Here is a 21,596-nt window from a genome sequence, read left to right as displayed (position 1 = left end):
TATGTCGATGATGTACGAAATTATTCGTAGTTCATGTCCCTACTTTAGCGGACAGCATTGCCACTAGCTGCCTACCGCTGCAGTTTGAATGCGCTCGCACCCGCGATCTAATTAATTATTATCGACATCCTCCTTACTGGAGATAAGGGATGTTTATAAATATCCTCGAACAGAGCCTCGAACGGTTAGAGCGGGGGCACACGATGCGTTGCGGCGGCGGTGCGGCGCCGGAGCGGTGTCGCTGCGTCGTCTTACATAGAAATATCTGTGGCATGTCACACGATGCGTTCCGGCGCCGCACCGGACTTGTAACCACCAAGACGAGGCGGGGAGGGGTGAATGCGGTGCGACGTCGGAGCGGCACCGCTCAGTTGTTTTGCGTCATAAGGAAGTACACGCTGTGCAACGCTGCTACGACGCCGCTGCGACAGAACAACGTTACGGCGCCGCACCACTCGTGTGCCCACTGACACGGTGAAATCTTTGCGGTGCGGCGCCGCAACGCATCGTGTGCCCGCGCCCTTATTCGTTGTAGGACAAAGTGGCGCCATCTTATCTCACACACAAACATGGTACGCTTTCTCCTACATGAGCTTATGATTGTGTGCGTAGTAGGTTATTAGAACGCGTTTGATTCAAATTTCATGTACATCTTGCCGCAATCGATAGAGGTGTGCCGTGTGACATAAGTATTTCGATAAGGGGGTATTAAATAAAATAAAAACATTGTTAAATATTTTATTTTTCTAGTCAGACTTCTCAAAACTTTCCCATGTAATATCCAATCATGCCATCCATTTGTACATTTACAAGTTACTATACATAATTCTGTACATACACGAAAATAACAGCAGAGAATCACAAAACAATAATGTTAAAATTACAAAGTTTGGTACCTACATAATACCGGAAGGAAGTTAGCGCGGAAAGTTTATTTTTTTTAATTATTAATATCTCAAAAAATTGCTAAACATAAGCAGGTCTTAATAGATATCGCTGCAGTGCTGATACATGTAAATATGGCCCTTATGCGTCGCAACAGCAATAATTGATGACGTTTCAGCGCAGTAGTTTACTATGTAAACATAGTTTTTCAGTTAATTATTGTAAAAATTATCAAAATTAAATATTTTTTTTGTAATTGATAGAGCAAATCGGGAGCAATTTTTTTGCAAAAAAATTTTTTATGAAAAGTGAATATTTTTCATTCTATAGGGAAATCAAGTTTTCAGTATTTGGATTTTTTTAAAAATTAATTATAAATAAACTAATAATTGTAGAAGTGGAGCAATTACAGATTCTGATGGAGCATTTAAGGAGCAATTTTTTGAGATATTAATAATTAAAAAAAATAAACTTTCCGCGCTAACTTCCTTCCGGTCTACATAATTAGTAATTTTCCAAAACTGCTACATAGTTCAACTATAAATTTATTATTATTTTTAATCAATGACTGAGTAGTAGTGCTCTGAATAACCCATCGAAAACACAAACAATTTTGATAACAATCCGTGTTAATATAAAACAAATGGGTTATTAAGCCAGTGGCTTTTACGAAAGAAAACCTCTTAAACATACAATAAGTATTTATATTATACGATACTTTGGATAACTATCGCGTATAACTGTGGTGTATAACAACGTTTTGATTATGATTTTTGCGGGGTGAGGTATGAACCGCGGGGGACATTTATCCGCGGGAACCAATCACAAAGTTCCAAATAATGTCAAGCATTACAAAATAATCAAAGTCCGTTAACCAGTTCCACAACTTCTGAATATCTTCTATTTTAATTATTTGTCCGTTAAAATAACAATATTTTAAAATGTACATCAAAGTGAAAAATAGGTTATCAGCCATAAAAATCTAAATAACAAGACATATAGAAGTGCTATAATGTCATAATTCGTATGAAAACCGCTGTCGCCAAAATCAACACATTCAAACCGAAAGCTAAACAGTACACACAAGTAAACTATGCCTTTTATTGGACAGCTTGATTTTAGTGAAAACTAACTTATCTATTAAATTAAGCTTTTGAATATGTATCCTAACGCACGAATTTACGGTTTATTTTAGAATAACATCTCTAAGTATATGAGACTTTTTGCTCCAATACGAACAAACGTGATAATAAGAATGGTCGACTGTGTCATTCATTGTTATTTCGATTACTATGGTGACGCTCGTAATACTTGTAAATATTCTATAATTTTAAGGAAAAACGGCATTATTTCTAAAAAAAAATATTTTCCGATGAAATATTATTCCTTTATAAGTATAATTACAACTTGTGGAAGAATTTCCGCAATGGGAATTGCTGAAACACACCATGTATACACTCATACGTCTCCAGAGCAACTGAACAGTGACGAATGCACTGGTGATGTGCAAATCACCTGAGTGGCGACAAGGTCACGCACGCTTACGACTTCTAGTGTCTTGTTATTTAGATTTCTATGTTATCAGCTCTTTTATCAACAAGTGGTGAAACTGTCCCATCCTTTAAAACTGACAGCTGACTTTTAATCTTCTATTCATGGACGTATAAAAAAAGACGGACGGAGTATCGCCTAAACATTGAGTGAAGCCTAGTAATGGCGGCGACACATCCATGTGTGTGTGCCATGTTGCCATGGCAACAGCTGTCCTGATGACAATGGCGGCTGTATTTTTTTTCTATAAATTTTGCCGTAATAATTTTGTCATTAAAACATAAAAGAAATAACTTGCTTCCCTGTGGAATGTAATCCCACTATTTGTTGTGTTATTTAAAATTACACACTAAATGTTTTGTTATTTAAAATTGTACTTTTGCGACACCATTTAACCACGCAAGACGGCATTTTAAATATTTTTTGTGAAACAGTGACGCAGTTAATCAGTCGGTAGTTCACGACGTAATGGCGGCCGACTAGCTTAGTATGGTGAGAGTGTGTGCGTGTTCATTGTCTTTACACGATCGCTAGCTTACTACGGTGGCTTCACGTTGTTTGTTCGTAATACGGCGTCCGTCTTTTTTTATACGTCCATGCTTCTATTATCTTAAAAATACAGCCGCCATTCCCTCTTTGTTTTGAATATACATAAGACGCCCGTGTTTATCTTTTAAATTAATTCTTTCGTATGTATGTCATTTAAATAATAACAAATAATGTTTATACAGTACTCCGCAATTTATTTTAGTCTCATGACATGACTCTACATTTCAAACACACAAATCAGAATATTTTAAATCTCACACAAGTCCATACATGCACATTTATATCTATACTTTATTATACAATGTCTGACAACTTAACATAATATACCTATATGGTAAACAATTTATACTCACGATATATGTTATTTAAACCTTTATTAATTATATTTCACAGATAATAAAACAAAAATATGTGTAATAAGTAAGACTGACTGAAAAAATAAAACTTATGTATTTCTCCGCCATTTATCTTATTACTGATTTCATGTATCATGCATGGCTTGTAAGTAAGAAGTTTTAACCTATGCCTTGAAGACAAAGGAAATGTTTCTTCTGTCATTTGTTATCATCTTTTTTAATATATAAGTTAAATTAAGTAAGTATGTAAAAATACATCGAATTACAATATGCGCTCAATGCAAAGTTAGGAAGTTTTGGAAAATTCTTAGAGTTCTATCCACGGCACAGAAAACTCGCTATGGAAAGGAACACCCTTATTTTCTGTTTGAATAACATATACCGGGAGCACATCACAAAACATAGCACAAAAAACAACAAAAACACATCAGGTATCGTAATCCTCGTCAATCTGTAAATCAGAGTTAATGTTGTCCAAACTGACGGGTTTTGGTATTGGTATTTCCACTTTTTTCACTTTCGGTTTGGAATTTTGCCGTTGCACTTTCTTCACTGATTTCGCACTAATCACATTAGCAATTGCCGTATCTAACACTTTGATTTCTGGCTTCGTTACGTTCTTGGAGAAATCTATATTTAGCAGCGGAGTGACAGGTGTCACCGGTGTTTTGGGGGGAGTAGGTTGCCTTATATCTACAAAGAACGTTGGATCTTGCTTTGGCACAGAAGCTTCTAGTGGTTTATCCACAGGAGTCAGAGTCGCGTAGCTAGACGTCGACGGCTGAGGGCTTGCATACGTCGGGTTGACTTTTATCACACTCCTATGTTGTACTTCCTCAGTGACTAGCGTTTCTTGGTAAAAGTTTGCCGTCACTATTGGTTTCACGTCGTTCTTCTTTGTTAAATCTATGGCCTCTGTCGGTTGGTCTACGGTTTTGTCGAGTTGCACTGCTATAGCTAGCGGGGCGGTGTCTATGGGCGGTATGATTTGCTGCACTTTTATGTCCGAACTACTCGAACTGTTCGAGTCTTCTCTGACTACCCTCCTTGGCATTGATGCGTCAGAATATCTGAAATGGTCAAATAAAATTTTCATCATAATCAGTATAAGCAAGAATGAATTCTTGTTTTGTTAATAGTCATCTATGTAATTAATGTGATAATGTTCCTAAAAATAAAAATGCAATTGCAATTGACGTCAAAGCTCCTGTTTTCTACCTTTTTTTTCTTTAAATACCTAGTTTAAATGTATGACAAATAAACAAGCAGTGGCAATATTACCTTGAGGAATTTGGTGAGCTCTCCCCACTCTGTAACTCCTTCTCTTCTGCTGCAGTAACATCTGGTACATTTTTTACCTGAAATTTATTAATAAAAGTATTAAAACATTATTACAAACACTATTTAAAGTAATTACCTATCCTATTTAAATTATTTATTGCCAAAACATATAAAAATTAAGACAAATAGAATTTTCTACATGAAAGAACGAAAATTTTGCGCCTGCGCATGAAAAGAGCGCGGGAGATTAATTGTTACTAGCATTGCTATGGTAATTGGTATCGCTGCACTCTGCGTCAAACATCTTCCAAAAAAGGCTTTTCAGCTATGATATATAAAAAAGCTAGATACGTTACTCGCTCTCTATTTTGGCAAGAAAAAACTCAGCTAAGTGCCCGAGTTTCACTTAGTCACGCACCATTCAGCGTCGTGGCTGGACGTTCTTTTGGCAGTTATTATTACGAAGTACATGCAAAGAGTACTATAATAATACGGCAAGTACATGAGTGAGACATGTATTATGTCTCGTGCGTGAGAGTGAAAGAGAGAACAACTGTATTGGTGTCTGGTGATAATGCGTTAGTAAGTAGGTATGTATTAATTACGCTGTTTTTTAGTGCAATGATGTTGGCGTATGCCGCGTCTACTAGTATAATAGAGTCATTGCTTTTCAGTAGAAAAACATAAAAGAATTAGGTATGTCAATTTCTGAATATTTTTCTGGAAAGTTATATTTTTAATAAATATTTTTTTAATCCTTTCACCAATAGAAAGTAACATTATGCATGATATATTTTTTTTCACGCACAACGCGTTGTTTGTTTATTTCCTACTTCCTTTAATGATATATTTGCATATCAATATGAATAAAATTTTGAGGTCGCGTGATATTGGTCGATTTTAATTTATGCGCCTATATTAGATAAAATTTATATATTTTATTATTAAAATTATGCTTTGTTTTAATGATAATAATGTAAGGTTCGGGGCATTTCTGAATTATTCATTGTACAAAATTGTGAAAAAGATTTGAAATGAGTTTAAAGATAAATTAATAGTTACATAATATATTATTTTTTATCTTAATCTAATATTATATATTATAAAGGCGAAAGTTTGTATGGATGTATGGATGTTTGTTACTCTTTCACGTAAAAACTACTGAACCGATTACAATGAAATTTAGCACACATATAGAGGGTAACTTGGATTAACACATAGGATAGTTTTTATCCCGGAAATCCCACGGGAACGGGAACTATGCGGGTTTTCCTTTGCAAACGCGGGCGAAGCCGCGGGCGGAAATCTAGTACTATTATAAAGGCGAAAGTTTGTAAGGATGTATGGATGTTTGTTACTCTTTCACGTAAAAACTACTGAACCGATTACAATGAAACTTAGCACACATATAGAGGGTAACTTGGATTAACACATAGGATAGGTTTTATCCCGGAAATCCCACGGGAACGGGAACTATGCGGGTTTTCCTTTGAAAACGCGGGCGAAGCCGCGGGCGGAAATCTAGTTTTTTATAAAGACCAGTACAATATTAATTAACAGTTATTATATGTGGATGAACCAGTTTCGTGTCCAAATTTAAAAAAAAACCTATGTTTTAATAATAATTAGTAAAGCATTTTATTATTAGTTAGGTAGAAGTTTAGTCAAGTAGTCTTGTTTTAGAATTTCAGAAAAGGTCCATGTCCGTTTTGTCACATTATCTACTGTATGATAAGCGAATTTGCAAACACGCAGCATCTTATCAGCTTACTCAGCCTGCTTTTACTTACTATGTAGCTGGTAATAGTCAAATACAAATATGGGATAGGTCAGCTTTCCAGAAATTTTTAGTCAAGAGACTGGGCTACCTTTATTTAAATATGTTCTTTCATAAAAAAAATATAGAATAACTATTTGAATTACAAGAAATAAAATTATGCTACCTTTCCGTAAGAAAAAAAAAGAAGTACTTAATAGTTGAAATTCACTAAAAGTTGAAATTCACTCCGTATAGGTATTATTTATAACATTAATTTGTTATAAATAATACCTATACGGAGATTTATTTATTTATGGTTTATTCATTTATTGCTCTAAAAACAAAACAATTAAACATAACCAATTTGATTTTTTTTAAGTTGGTATACGGTAGTTTATGACTATAATCTATAGGCCTTAATTCCAGCTATTTTTATTTTTTCCTAACCGCAAAGAAAAAAGCAGGGGAATGATAACGTTATATGGAATAGGTACATGTTAAATTCGGGTTTACAAGGCCTGGTTGTTAACCCCTGTCGCCGAAGATGAACGTTGGGCTTAGTGGGTATGGCTTCCTGCGAACGCCCCCTCGTGCAGTAAAACTGTAGAGGGGGATGCGTAAAGGCATTTCCCAAAGTTAAAAAAAGGTACATCACTACATAGTATAAAACAAAGTCGCTTTCTCTGTCCCTATGTCCCTTTGTACGCTTAAATCTTTAAAACTACGCAACGGATTTTGATGCGGTTTTTTTTAATAGATAGAGTGATTCAAGAGGAAGGTTTTAGTATACAATTTATTAGGTTTTAGACAAAGCGGGCGAAGCCGCGGGCGATGAGCTAGTCTTAAATACATGAAAACTCACCAGATCCCTCAAAAAGTCGAACCTCGACTCGGCCAGTATACACTGCTTCACGTGCGACGGGCTGAGCGTCTTCGCGTTCCTTTGCATCGTCACCTGCATGGCCTTGCTGAGGAGCGACTCGACGAACAGCTCTAATGTACGAGGTGTTGGTTTGAATTACTGAGTTAAGGATTTAGTGCAGATTTAAAGCTGTAAATCAATGCTAATACTGGTGTAAACCAACACAATATTTGTACATGGTTAAAAACTACATAAGACGTTTGAAAATGCTTTTACAATGTTATTTCTGAATGATTAAGGGCCTTTAACATGTTACGTTTTATTTTTTTTGTTTCTTACTTGCACTTTGCTGTTGTATACACTGCAATTAAAGTACTTCAAAATAATAAATTAACATCACATGTGAACGGCTGAACCGATTTCGATAATTTTTTTATTATTATATTCCTTGAAGTACGAGGATGGTTCTTATGTAGAGAAAACGTAAATTCTTCATTCATTCATTCTAAAACTTTTTCTTTACATATTTATTCTTGTTTAAATCCAAAAGTTATGTTTCAGCGAGCATTCTACTACAATTATGTTGTTATCTTCTGACTCATGGCAAAACGTTGATGCTTTGTACTTACATTTTGTATATGAAAAAAATTGATCTACATTTTTTACATTTTATTTTACTTCAATGATCCCAATGTTCATAAAAATTTAAGAGAAACCACGTAAATGTAAAATTGACTGGATAAGCATTTCTAATAAGAAATGAAATGTTCTTAGCTATCTTCTAAGTTAAATTTCAGCAAATATATTTTAGTTTAAAAATTCATTTGACATAGCAATGCAAGCTTTTTTTATTATATTGTAAAAGCCTTGATTTTGAAGTTACACAGGTATTACGAATATTATTTAAATTTTAAATATACACAATATAGATTTAATGAAAATAACAAAATACAGTGTTCTCAATTTCAGGTTTGATTAAATATTAAATAATGGTAGCTAAAGAGTTATTAATAAATGTGATAAGCACTATGCTTAATATCAGTTAATTAAACCAATATAAATTGGGTCAGTATACACTTATTGGTATCTCAGTATGTTATTACATAAAACACAGATCAGAATTATTGTGTATTTTTAAATCTTTGATTGTGTTTAAGATAAAAATGACATCACAATTACAATGTAAATATAGCATAGAATATAGGAATAGCACAAACGTTTTCAAAATTGATCATGTTATAAAAATAACATCAACTGTCTATTGCAAAACCAAAATATGTTGTTATTGTAAATTATAAAAATATGTGTTTTAGGTAAAAAGGATATAGATTATGATAGGCACAGCCTGGGCAACCTTCCCCACTTCTTCATCAGTCTGCATAATCTTCTTTATTCGCCCCTACAAGCAAACAATGTCATGATATCACCAATCTCACGAAAATATCGACAAAAACAATCGACTATTTTGACCATTTAGGGCGGTTTTAGACGTTTTTCGACTTACTGCTGGGAACCTGGCATTGTATTTTCTCTTCTTTGAAGGCATGGTGGTAATCCGTTCACTTTTGCACTATTTAAACTTAAATTAAAGCTCTCTTCGCCATTCCACTGTGATACATCTCGCGCATTTTTAAGGTTATAAAAGAGAGACGTTCGCAGCCTACTTCATTTATATACCAATCTGACAGATTTTCCACCTCTATCATGGACAACAGCGCAAATTTCAATACACGCATAATTTCTTATGTAATCAACTTAAGAATTTAATAAAAATGTGTGCACATAATCACTTTAATACAACATATTCTTAAAAATTATAGCTATAAATTTATAAAAATAAGAAAGTCAAATTTATGATAGATGGCCGAAAAAGTTCACTGATATTAAAAATTTGGACACAACGTGTTGTATTCATAGTAAAAGGAGCACAACGTGAAATTTTTGTTGTGGGTTTGATGAAGACGCTCCTAATGCGTTGTGGCAATGAAGAACTGGTCAAACTGTGGGTCAAACTATGTTGGCCACATCATGAAATGCAACCATTTCATGAAATAATTGATGTTGCTGTGATTCGTTTTGCTAATAATATGTTTATTTGTATAAATTTGTAATTGTTTGTTCAAGCAGAACATTCTTACAGTTAATAGTTCATAGGCAGCTTTAGATTTTATGTTGGTATTTGAAGCTGTGGTTCTAATATACTGCTATTTTTAGTCTGTATTTAATATTTATGACATATATCCGTTGTCGTTCTGTGATACTGATCTGTCAATCAATTTCTCAAACATTAAAATGGCGTCGCTGTCGAGGTGTGTGTCGTTTTTATTTTATCGCAGAAGTTTTAGTATTAAATTTACAAAAGTTATAGAATATAGACAGTATTGTAACACATTTAATTCTTTGCTTACTACAGTTGAATATACAAAAAATTAAAGTGTTCTATTTTGTAAAGTTTATAACCTTCCTCAATACTTGTCATTATTCATACAACAGTAAATAAATAATCTTTATTCGTATTTTCATAATCAATGCTTCCTCGTGACCCGTCAATATTGAATATTAATTAAATGCGCTAGAATTAGCATTTTTAATATATATATAATATAATATATTATTATTGTTTCTGTAAATTTTCAGCTTATTACCTGCTCCCGTACAGCAGGTATGGGACAGGGATGACGAACAAAAAGCGAAGCGAGTAGGAAGTGCCTTAGTAGTTTCTCAAACCAGTGTACCACCGTATGGTCAAAGGAAAGGATGGATTCCACGAGCAGAAGAAGATTTTGGAGGTATGGAATTTTACTACACCACTCTTTATACTTTAAATATACGATATTGGCAGATAAATCAAGCAAAACACTGTTTTTCAATGTTTAAATAGTAAATATATTCAAAACGACACTATCTTTCCTAGTTTCCTACCAATGACATTACCCATTAATTGTAATTTGTAAATATTTATTTTTATGTGATTTAACCTACTTTTTAGATGGTGGAGCATTCCCGGAGATCCATGTAGCTCAATATCCCTTGGGTATGGGGGCTCGCGGCAAGGAAAGCACCTCAAATGCATTAGCTGTACAATTGGATGAGTCTGGTCGGGTTAAATACTCGGCTATAGCTAGACAAGGCCATGGTGCTGATAAGGTACTTTCAATATGTTTTAAATATTATTAGTGTAGTGTACTTAGTAATTTTTGTTATAAAATTTTTGTTAATTTTTATAAATTATTTTTTGGATAATATTAAGTTAATTTATCAACCTATTATTTTAACTTATGTAAGTTATATTTTAGCACACAATTTTACTTTAATGTTTTATCATTATTTTTAGATATCAGTATTAATAATGAAATCTATAAAAACATTTTAAGTACATGTGATTTCTATATTTTCAAACAGTTATCAATACAATATAAGCCCTAAATAGTACTACTACATTCTTTTCAGATTATATACTCAAAATTGACAGACCTCCTACCAGCAGAAGTGTTAGCGGAAGACGATCCAACTTTACAAAAACCAACAGAAGATGATATTCAAGATATTACGGAAAAAACTAAATTGGCTCTGGAAAAATTGACAAACGCTAAAATATCAGCGGCTATGCCTGTTAAAGCTGCACCCAAAGCCGTAAGTCGACTTATTAAGCTTTATAATATGTCAATATTTATTCTGCAATATTGACATACTTTTTCATTTGAAGTTTTAATACAATTATTTATTTATATATAATATATGTACTTTATTGTACAAACTCAATAGAAAATATAAAAAGTGACTATTAGGATCAAAATTTCACATTAAGTTTCAGAAGTAATGTTCCCTTTTTGTAATGTAACTAATTACAATGTGCTACTATTATATTTGTGTTTAATTTTAATTAAAAACAATGTTATGGTACCAACTTGGAATGTAATTTTTATTAGATTATTATTATTTTATAGCACTTATTTATCCTGTTTTATAGTTCACTAGCTGTGCCGCGCGGTTTCACCCACGTGGCTCCGCGTCTGTTAGTCTTAGCGTGATAATATATAGCCTATATGACTCGTGGATAATGTAGCTTTCGAATGGTGAAAGAATTTTTAAAATCGGTCCAGTAGTTAATGAGCCTATTCATTACAATCAAACAAAGTTTTCCTCTTTATAATATTAGTGTAGAAGTGTAGATAAGTAAGTATTTTATCAACATTATCTTCTGTGCATACAGAAGAGAACTCAAATCTATAAAGGTGTGATAGTGTGGTACATTTTCAGGCACCGGCACAATACATAAGGTATACTCCGGCGCAACAAGGTGGAGCATTCAATTCTGGCGCTAAACAGAGGGTTATTAGGTAAATTGGATTATTTATTTTACAAGATTAGTCAATTCATTTGGTATATGATATCTTATATTAGCTGTGCTTCGCTGTTTCACCCGCATTGCTCGTAGCGTGATGATATATATATAGCTTTCCTCGATGAATGGGCTAAATCGGACCAGTAGCTCCTGAGATTAGCACGTTCAAACTAACAAACTCTTCAGATTTATAATATTAGTATAGATTTATAATATTAGCAAGACTAAGATTATAATTCTAGCTTACTGCTGGAATGATGTTAAAAGCAGATCTTGGTAATTAATTTGTGTGTTGACTTTTCTTAATAAGCTATTTGTAAAAAAATAAATGCAAACAGACCCTTTATTTTCAAAGTATTGATTTCAAAGTTTTCATAATGAAAGAAACAACACTATATCTGCATAATAATCGTTTTAAACATAATATTGATAATCGTTTATTTTTATCAAGATAGCATAGATGCTAACTATATCTTCACAGTTATTTATCGCTTCCAGGATTGTAGGGATGCCATTTGATCTCTCTACCTTCAAAATATCGATAATAACCAACTATATTTATTAAAAAAATTAATAATAACTCATCGCTTCCAGGATGGTAGAAGCGCAATCGGACCCGATGGAGCCCCCCCGCTTCCAGATCAACCGCAAGATCCCCCGCGCGGCGCCCTCGCCCCCCGCGCCCGTGCTGCACTCGCCCCCGCGCCGCGTGTCCGTGCGTCAGCAGCGCGACTGGAAGGTGCCGCCCTGCGTCAGCCACTGGAAGAACGCTAAGGGTGCGGGACACTGATTTGTGCTGCTTTGTGTATTTGTGCATCCAGCGATTAAGAAGATAGAATATGACCATATTATATAGATTAGGGAAATGTGAAAATCGATTCAGTGACCGCACGTGTAGTAAACCTATTCCGCGATATGTTATTAGGGATACGTAATATGGGATTAGGAAGGAGGAATATGTGATCAGGGAGACAAAATATGTATATGAAAGAGAGCCAGAATAAAAAATGGAATGTGTACTCCTTTCACTAACACGTATGAGCAATGAAGAAGTACTCAAAAATGCCATAGTGAAGCTGTGTGTCAGTGCGTCAGTGTGGGATTGTGATTTGTGCTGTTTATTTGTTCGTTAATCAATTAAAAATATGACCATGAAAGATAAGTGAACAAAACGTTTTATAAGGAATATGAGATTAAGAAAATGGAATACTTAATTTACTAACGCGTACGTACAGTAAGTATTGATCAGCACGTACGATCGGCACGACACTATGATTTATGATTCGAAGGACCTGCCATGTGTCAACCAATCGCGCTTGATAATAGAATGAATGCGCATTGCACTTGATAATAGTTTGTGGGTAATATCTATGAAGGAAAATAAAATACGGGAACAATATAATTTTAAAGTTATCATGTGATAAATAATTTATAGACAGAGTTTGAAGAAAATAATAAGATTATTGAAACAAAAAGAGTTCTACGCGTAACTTTTAAACACTAGAATAAAATCAAAAGAATACATAGTATTTTTTCTATAGAAAAAATTGTCATTGTTTTACGCAAGAGATTTCGAGATACATTATGTAGGCGAAATCCCTCTCAAATTAAGCTGATGATAGTGCACATTTAATAAAGATGTGCGACGTGCGTCGTGAATGTGTAAAAAAATACTTAATATGAAATTTTCTTTAAAATTGGATGTTTAATTTGAAATTATAAATTTTCTTGAACTTATAACACGAGTATTACTGAACGGTTTTTAATGATTTATGGCTTGTTTGAATGCAATTGGATAATGATAACAACTGTACAAAATTAGAAAAATCATCAAAATCTTCCACCCGTTCATAGTTGGAATCAGCTAGTAATAAAAAATTACGATTTTTATTACAGATATAAAGTAATAACTAATTTAAACATTTCTATTCAGGTTACACAATACCTCTGGATAAGCGATTAGCGGCGGACGGTCGGGGGCTACAACAAGTGCACATTAATGAGAATTTCTCCAAACTAGCCGAAGCTTTGTATATAGCCGATAGGTGAGTGTTAAAATTTGTAAATACATATATCAGAAAACTTTGGCAAAAAGATAACATAAGATGTCAATGAATATGCCTTATCAGTATTAATATACCTTTTTTTTTTTTTTTTTTTTTTTTTTTTTTTTTTTTTTTTTTTTTTTTTTTTTTTTAAGTGGGGAAATCTTACCTAAGATACCCACGGCTCCCGGGGAAGGAGCCGTGGGTTATGTCGGATTCCTACCGACTAAAACCCCACTGTGTACCAACGCGCTGCTTTAGACGGGATGCGGGGACACTATCGCAATCTTCCGCATGTCCCGCCCAGCAGTTGCCCGTTTCCAGGCCCTCCGCGAATTGCCTGTTTCCAGGCCCTCCACCAAATTACCCACCACGAGGCGGCGCAAGCTGGAACACGAGCTCACGCCACCCACTCGCCGACGATGGATTGTTCCCCGTTCCATCATCGGCGTTCCCCAAACCCCCGACCCCAGCACCGACCGGCCGGAGGGCGCGCGCCGAAAGGCCCTACGAAACGTGTTTCACGCGTCGAAGGACCCTCCGGCGCACTTTTATAGAGGTTTCCCTCGCAGCCCCCACCTCACACCAGAGGTGGCGGCCCTCGGTCCGGCCCCACGGACCGGATTACGAGTTGGCAGACGGCTGTCGCAGGACAGCCGCCGCCCCACACCCACCTACAGGAGTCACCGCATGTCACCAAAGTGACGTGTCGGGATCCCGCCCCCTGCTTTGTTGGTAGTCAGACTACCAACAAACACAACACGCGCGGCCTCTGGCCGCCATCCGCCGCCGCAAAAGCGCGGCCCCCTGCCAGTCAGTCGGAACGAGTCCCAAACGAGCCCCGATCGACCTTCCAACCTCATTTTTTCCCAGCCAAATCGCCAGGCCGCGACCGCTGGCCGCCATCCATCGCCGCACCGCAACGGCACCTGAGCCAAACCTGGCCCCCCGGAGGACCCTAGCTAGCTAGCCGGCCATCCAGCCAGCCAGCCAGCCAGCCGGACAACCAGCCGGTGACAACAAGCCAGCCAGCCGCCGCCCAAGGCAGCCGGCCAGCCAACCGGTGGAGCAGCCGGTTTCAGCCAGCCTGCGAGGCAGCCGGTGTGACCAGCCGGTTCCAGCCAGCTCGGCCAGCCGGCCTTCAAGCCAGCCAGCCAGCTATATGGATCCCTGGCCGTCGAGCCAATCGAGTCGTCAGACGACAGACCGGCCGTTCAGCCCCTCCGCGTCCAATTAGCTTCACCCAGAGTACACAGTGCACTCCGAGCTACTGAGCCCCCCCGGCCACGACAAGGCTTGGAACTGATGGGGGGGAGTATTAATATACCTACTGTAACTACTAAACTTACATTTGCCTATTAAAAGATCGTCAAAAATGGCCTAGTGTTTGTATAAACTATAAACCATTGATTGTAATTTATACTTCACTTCCAGGCAGCAAAGTATACTGTATCGCTCGAATTAGAAAACTGTGCCTTATACACAGGTCGGCAGAGTTTTAATTCAGATAATGTTGATCGCGATTATGAGTCTCAATGTTTATTTTCGTCCATCTTAATAATTTTCCTTTGATTTAGCATCCTTATATAGTTGAATTTTTCCACAATTTACATTATCTATGACAATTTCACTTATTCTTGCATCATTAATATTTGATAAGTAATTTTCCTATATTTCCTCACAATTTTCTTATTGATTTTCACAGGAAAGCTAGAGAAGCCGTAGAAGCGCGTGCGCAGCTTGAAAGAAGATTAGCGCAAAGGGAGAAAGAGAAGAAAGAAGAACACTTGAGAATGTTAGCGCAGAGGGCCAGGGACCATAGGGCTGGTTAGTTGATTAAATATTATATTGTTGAAGATATTTAATTGGATACTGTGAGGTTTTTTTGTGAAATATTTTTTACCTTAGATCTCGTCACCACTTTCCATCAGGTGGGATTGGGGTCAAACTTCCACCTATTTATGTATATAAAAAATATATATATATATCTGGTTTTAATGAGATATTTCGTTAGTGGGAATGTCTGTTAAAAACAATGGTTTGTTGCTAAAATTTAACAAGAAACATTTTTTTTTATTGTATGATAGGGAACATGTTGTAAATATATAAAACACCCACACGCTTCGCGTTGTGTGGCGTGCAATATAAATATTTTTTTTTGTTGTCGTTGTTAACCTTGCCTTCTACCAGTATCTTTATTTGAGAGAAAGAAAAGACATTTATTTCTACACACGAACAAAAAAAAACGGTTAAACCTTATTATTTCATGATACTATTGCCACAGAAAACATAGTGTTGCCTACGTACAATTACCTAATTATCCTATATTTTATTAATTAACCTTAAAATTAACAGGTATAAGAGCACCGGAAGAGGAAACGGAAGCGCCAGCGGCGGAAGTCGAAGGAGAATCGGCGGAAAGAGACAAGTTACGCGCGGAGAGACATAAGGAGAGACAGAGAGATCGGAATCTTGCTCGTGCGGCGCCTGATAAGCGGTAATTTGGTCTAAATATTAATATATTGTAACCCCAAGTATACAAGTCGAAGGAGAATCGGCGGAGAGAGACAAGTTACGTGCGGAGAGACATAAAGAGAGACAGAGAGATCGGAATCTTGCTCGTGCAACGCCTGATAAGCGGTAATTTAACATAAATATTAATATATAAGACAAAGAGATCGGAACTAGACTCGAGCGGCGCTTGATAAGCGGTAAAATTTATTTTATACATTGATATAACAAGTAAGACATAAAAAGTTAGATCAATCATCTTGAAAAATTGTCCTAAACAAAACTCTGCCCACGCATATTCTATAAGGCAGAGTTTTGTAAAAAACTGAAGTGTGTTGTTTCGCGGGTATCCGTTTTAAAATATTTATTTACTAGCGGTCCGCCCCTGCTTCGCCCATGGTACATATTTCGGAATAAAAGGTAGCCTATGTTCTTTCTCAGGGTCTAAAGATTGTCTGTGCCAAATTTCATCAAAATCGCTCCAGTAGTTTTTGCGTGAAAACCATACATACATAATTACATAATTACAAACCTTTCCTCTTTATAATATTAGTATAGATTTATTTGAAGAAAGTAGATGACATAGATCCATTTATGTTAAAGTACATACTACACATTATATGAAAATGTCGCTATTATTTTTTATGAATTATTTTTTCTTTTAGTGGGAAATTGGTCAAGGAGCGAGAGAGAGATATATCAGAGCAGATAGCTCTCGGTCTACCAGCGAAGACCAACCAGGGTGGGGAAGCCATGTTTGATCAGCGGTTGTTCAACAATTCCAAAGGAATGGATAGCGGTGAGTTATTGAAACTTCTTTACTCCTAAATTTTGACCCATGAGGGTTTTTTTAAGAAGAGAGAGCGATTAAATTAGAGTGAGAAAGAACGAACGTAGCCTGGCATAGAAGTTTCACTTCTGACATGTGTACTTTGTTCGCACGCACTTTTTATTGAAATTAAGGAGCCATCGACTCGCTACCGTCTTTTTGTGGATGTTTGGAAAAAGTCATTCCTCAGTATATTGTGTAGTATTTTATTTGAATTTGAATATACATGCGCGCGAGCAAAACTAGTTTTATTATAAAATCACTACATTCTATAAAACAAAGTCGCTTTCCCTGTCCCTATGTCCCTTTGTATGCTTAAATCTTTAAAACTACGCAATGGGTTTTGATGCGGTTTTTTTTAATAGAGTGATTCTGCAGAAATGTTTTAGTGTATAATTTATTCGGTTTTAGACAAAGCGGGCGAAGCCGCGGGCGGAAAGCTAATAATGTATATTATGTCTAATGTATATTATTCTCACATTTCCTTTCCTACCAGGTTGCCTGGCAGAGATTGCTGTGTAGCAATAAGGCCGCCTATTGTGCAAAATTTTTGTATCTCATTAATTTGTACCACATTTCCTACATTGTTTTGTACAATGAAGTGTTATAAATAAATAAAAATAAATAAATATGTTTGCAGGCTACGGCGACGACGAGGCGTACAACGTGTACGACAAGGCGTGGCGCTCGGATGCGGTCGCGTCGCACATCTACCGACCCACTCGGAATGCAGATACTGAGAACTATGGCGGCGATTTAGATGCGCTCGCTAATACCAGACGGTGGGTTTGAATTATAGTAGAGCCGTTTTAATAGGCAATATTTGACAGTTCAACAAAATTTAACAACGTAACCTAGTAACGACGACATAGAATAACATGATATTTCGTTTTGTTAGAACTGCACATTTGCTTAACTTTTTTCAATTACGATTACATATTTATAGTAATAATGACCGATACAAGTAATTTTATGATTTCATTTTACTGATAAACCATTCTAAACATAATAAACAATTTCTGATTTAAAGAAGTGACGTCGCTACAATTTTGTGTCAATAAACTTTTTTACTTTTTAAATACCAGAGACGTTACTATAACGACTAAAAAGCGAAATATGACATCTAGAATCGAATGCATTGATTACTTGTGAATAAAAATCACCATAAATTAATAAATGTGTTTCAAGTCCGTATCGACACACTTAAATCACTTAAATCGATGTTTTTAAGCAGGTTACCTCTCTTCGAAGATTAAATTGATAGTTGCCTATTAAATTGGCTCGACTATAATATTTAGAATTTGCTGGGAACGTCTTTTTCTTTTTTGGATAGAAGGTGCTAGTGTGTTTTTTTTATTTGACAGGTGTCAGTATGGCGGTGATTTTTTTTTATTTTATATAGTAGGTGTCGGTTATCTTGATAAATGGTAACTGTCTGCGCAAGTGATTGTGCTACGTGCTCATTTAATTGAAACATAAATACTTTTGTTTCAACTCCACCACCTCCGACCAAAAGGAGTCGGTTAATAAGATCATTTTGGTGTAATGACCAATATGTTTTATTGCACGCCTCATAAGCGAAGCGTTGAGGTGGGTACTACTGTCACTTCGCGCAAAACATCTGATTTTTCAAACTTAAAATGTCTTGTAACTTGTACTTGTAATATGTGTGTGTAACATACACACACATATTAAGAAAAACACTATTTTTAACGTTCATGATATTTTTGATGTCATTTTTGTTATTTAAACTAGTTAAAAAACAGTTTAAAAAAGTTCTGTCTTGGACGTCCGTGTGTCTGTATGTGCGGATCCTTTTTCTTGTTAACACGATAGCGACCGAAATACTTTACAAATCGAGTCTTTTTTTTTCTCTTACGCTTGAGTATGCTCAGGAATAGAACCCTTTCATTTTTCAGGGTCTGATTCGATGTGGTTTAATTGTTATTAAATAAACAAAAATAATAATTAATAAATATTTATTAAAAAAAAATTATGAGGCGTGCACTTTTGGATTTTCCAAATTATTTTATACTCTTGCTACACAGAATTGCGTATGAAATGAGGCTAATAAATAAATTTTATATTAAACTAGCAAACCGGGCGAACTCCGTTTCGCCACCAGAGACACCTTTTCTTTGCTATAAACCTCACGGAGCCCGAGACCTCTCCAACGAATGCAAAACCGTGGAAATCGATTCGTGCGTTCTGGAGTTATAGCGTCAGGAAAGAAACCCCGACTTATTGAAGTGAAACTTCTTTATCGGGGTTGGACAAAAATTTAGTGTAACATTTTTGCGTTACGCCGTACGCGTGACATTTTTGCGTTACGCCGTACGCGTGACATTTTTGCGTTACGCCATACTCGTGACATTTTTAAGGTCATAAAGAAGTTTCACTTCTTACGTGTGTACTCTAGTACACGCATACATTTTTTTATATAGTAGATTTATATTTCTATTCTAGTTTCGTGGCTGACAAAGAGTTTGCGGGCACAAGCAGTACGAACACGCGTTCTGGACCAGTTCAATTCGAGAAGAATCCACGCGCTGAGCCTGTGAGTATATTAATATGTGTTATCATTATGTATATTGGTAAAAAATACGTTTTTAATAGACATTTTCTAACTTTCTAAATGTCACGTTTATGGTACTTTAAATTCGAGGCTGAAACACAAATTTACGAGAAGTCTTAGGTGCACTTAATTCTAAGTAGAAATCTTTTAACTAAAAATTAACTTCCTACGAAATGTCACTATTTTGTACATGTTATTTTTTTTTTGTTTTCATTTGAATTTAGTTGCTTTGATTTATTTTTAATATGTATTGTATTTATCATTTTAAAACAAAATTGTATCATGTCAATTTAAAGTAAATTATCAACTATTATAAATGCAAGCAGTACCTATTTATGATGAATAAAATAATTACCAACTAAATAAAATATGTATCATTCACAAACTATTTATTATGCCAATAATTGGTGTACCTTTTAATTGGCGTATCTTAGTATTTATTCATTTCAAAAATTGTATCACTAGCTGTAAGGTACCTTATTATTAATAAATAAAGTGTTATTTATTTTATTTCCCCCACCCAGACTCAAACCCGCAACCCCCGGCAACCAGAAGCAGATTTCGACCCGTTCGGTTTGGATCGGTTCTTGAGCGAAGCGAAGCGAGCGGACAAGAGCGCGCGCAAACACGAACCGCAGGCGAAGCGAAGGCGGGAATGACCACTAGTATGTAGATTTTATTATAAGTATTTTTTTTGTGTTCGAACAACGAGTTTAAACGGTATAATTATAGGTATTTTTGTTAAATTATTATGTTTACAACGAAATACGTGTTTTACAGTAACATATTCATATACAGTGAAACTTGGTTAAGTGGGACCTGGATAAGTGAGAAACCTCCATAACTGGAACTCATGCTGAGGTCCCAACACTTTGGCACTGAAATACCTCTGTTAGTGGGACGAGGTAAACCTCTATATCTGGGATTTGTTCTTTCGATTTATCATCATAGTTACCTCTGTAACTGAGACAGCAAGTAAATTTTATATGCATAAACCTCTGTAACTGAGATAACATTGTTTATTTACTTATTCTTATTCTACTCACAAATTCCACAAGTAATTCCAAGTACGTAAGTACTAATTTTGAGCTTCAAGTACCTTCAGTTTTAGTTTCGCTTTACTATCATACAGATGTTTATTTGAAAAATGTCAAATTATTATTGGAACCCTCTGTAAATGAGACAGATATTTATTTATACCTGTATATCTGAGACACTGGGTAAGTGGAATACCTCTATAAGTGAAATGACATTGCCGGACCCTTGAGGTCTCACTAAACCAGGTTTCACTGTATTATGTTTATGTCATCGTAAAATTGTTAAAACAGTTAAATAAAAAGTGCCGAAAATTTTGTTCATTTGCTCTCAATTTAGCGCATTATTTAGCACTAGCTGTGTGCCACGGTTTCACCCGCAGTTCTCCGCTCCTGTTTGTCTTAGCGTGATAATATGTAGCCTATATTATCTAAAATAAATCTAAAATATAAACATACATTTTATAAACATATATTCCAATTGCCCGTATTTGACAGTTTACGTGACATTTTAATATTATTATCGTGTTATACTTTATTGGACGGATAAGTTTTATCCGAGCATTGAAAAATCGGCCCTTAATAAAGTATAATAAATATTAACTAACTGTTTTCTCTTGTTTCAGATTGCTGTATTCCACTGTTGTCTATATTTTATAGATATTATTGTTTCGAGGCCGGTCAATATATTCAATCGAACTTTTTCGCTTACAGTTTCTTAGCAAATGTTTATTTGCCGAAAAAAAAATACTTCCAATTTTCGACAAATAAACTTGCTGTTTAACTACACGAGAAAATTTAGATCGATTTGTTATAGAAACCGGGGTTTAGTTGTAAAAATAATAGATTTAAGTTAATTTTTTATGAAATAAACATTTTGACACCAATATCTTGTTTTTATTTTACAAACCTGTATCTAACGTGATCCTTACATTACAAAAATAAATAAATAATACATGCTGATGTTACTACAACGTTACATAGTAAAGAATCTCACATAAGTTAATATTCGTT

General features: G+C 35.4%; 2 protein-coding genes and 1 long non-coding RNA gene across 4 annotated transcripts; 1 reads left to right on the top strand and 2 right to left on the bottom strand.

Moving 5' to 3' along the window:
* Window positions 1-724: 724 nt before the first annotated feature.
* Window positions 725-1,854, bottom strand: LOC149476513 (uncharacterized). The gene is made up of 2 exons (XR_016317816.1): window positions 1,386-1,854; window positions 725-896 (listed from the first exon to the last, which is right to left on the bottom strand). It is a non-coding gene; the product is annotated as an uncharacterized LOC149476513 (long non-coding RNA).
* Window positions 1,855-3,565: 1,711 nt separating this feature from the next.
* NC2alpha (negative cofactor 2 alpha) lies at window positions 3,566-8,921 on the bottom strand. The gene is made up of 5 exons (XM_089711798.1): window positions 8,748-8,921; window positions 8,570-8,642; window positions 7,244-7,386; window positions 4,623-4,699; window positions 3,566-4,411 (listed from the first exon to the last, which is right to left on the bottom strand). The coding sequence occupies exons 1-5, from the start codon at window positions 8,787-8,789 to the stop codon at window positions 3,769-3,771; spliced, it is 978 nt and encodes a 325-aa protein (XP_089567924.1). The 5' UTR covers window positions 8,790-8,921; the 3' UTR covers window positions 3,566-3,768.
* Window positions 8,922-9,515: 594 nt separating this feature from the next.
* Window positions 9,516-21,469, top strand: Bx42 (Puff-specific protein Bx42). Of its 2 annotated transcripts, none has more exons than XM_089711775.1 (14): window positions 9,516-9,552; window positions 9,881-10,032; window positions 10,233-10,390; window positions 10,694-10,876; window positions 11,504-11,583; window positions 12,183-12,364; window positions 13,522-13,633; window positions 15,339-15,460; window positions 15,989-16,130; window positions 16,810-16,943; window positions 17,614-17,755; window positions 19,440-19,530; window positions 20,073-20,213; window positions 21,209-21,469. In XM_089711775.1, exons 1-13 carry the CDS (start codon window positions 9,536-9,538, stop codon window positions 20,205-20,207), a joined length of 1,650 nt encoding a protein of 549 aa, XP_089567901.1. In that variant the 5' UTR covers window positions 9,516-9,535; the 3' UTR covers window positions 20,208-20,213; window positions 21,209-21,469. The 2 variants fall into 2 exon arrangements, with proteins under 2 accessions (XP_089567901.1, XP_089567902.1); XM_089711776.1 differs by having other exon boundaries at window positions 20,073-20,217.
* The last annotated feature ends 127 nt before the right edge of the window (window positions 21,470-21,596 follow it).

Source organism: Colias philodice, chromosome 27, assembly GCF_061535455.1.
Source record: "Colias philodice isolate Cphi_HAF_F1 chromosome 27, ilColPhil1 Martin Lab GWU primary, whole genome shotgun sequence".
NCBI classification, from domain to species: Eukaryota; Metazoa; Arthropoda; class Insecta; order Lepidoptera; family Pieridae; genus Colias; species Colias philodice.
Note: the sequence above shows the minus strand (reverse complement) of the source record. Positions and strands in the feature narration are given on the sequence as shown.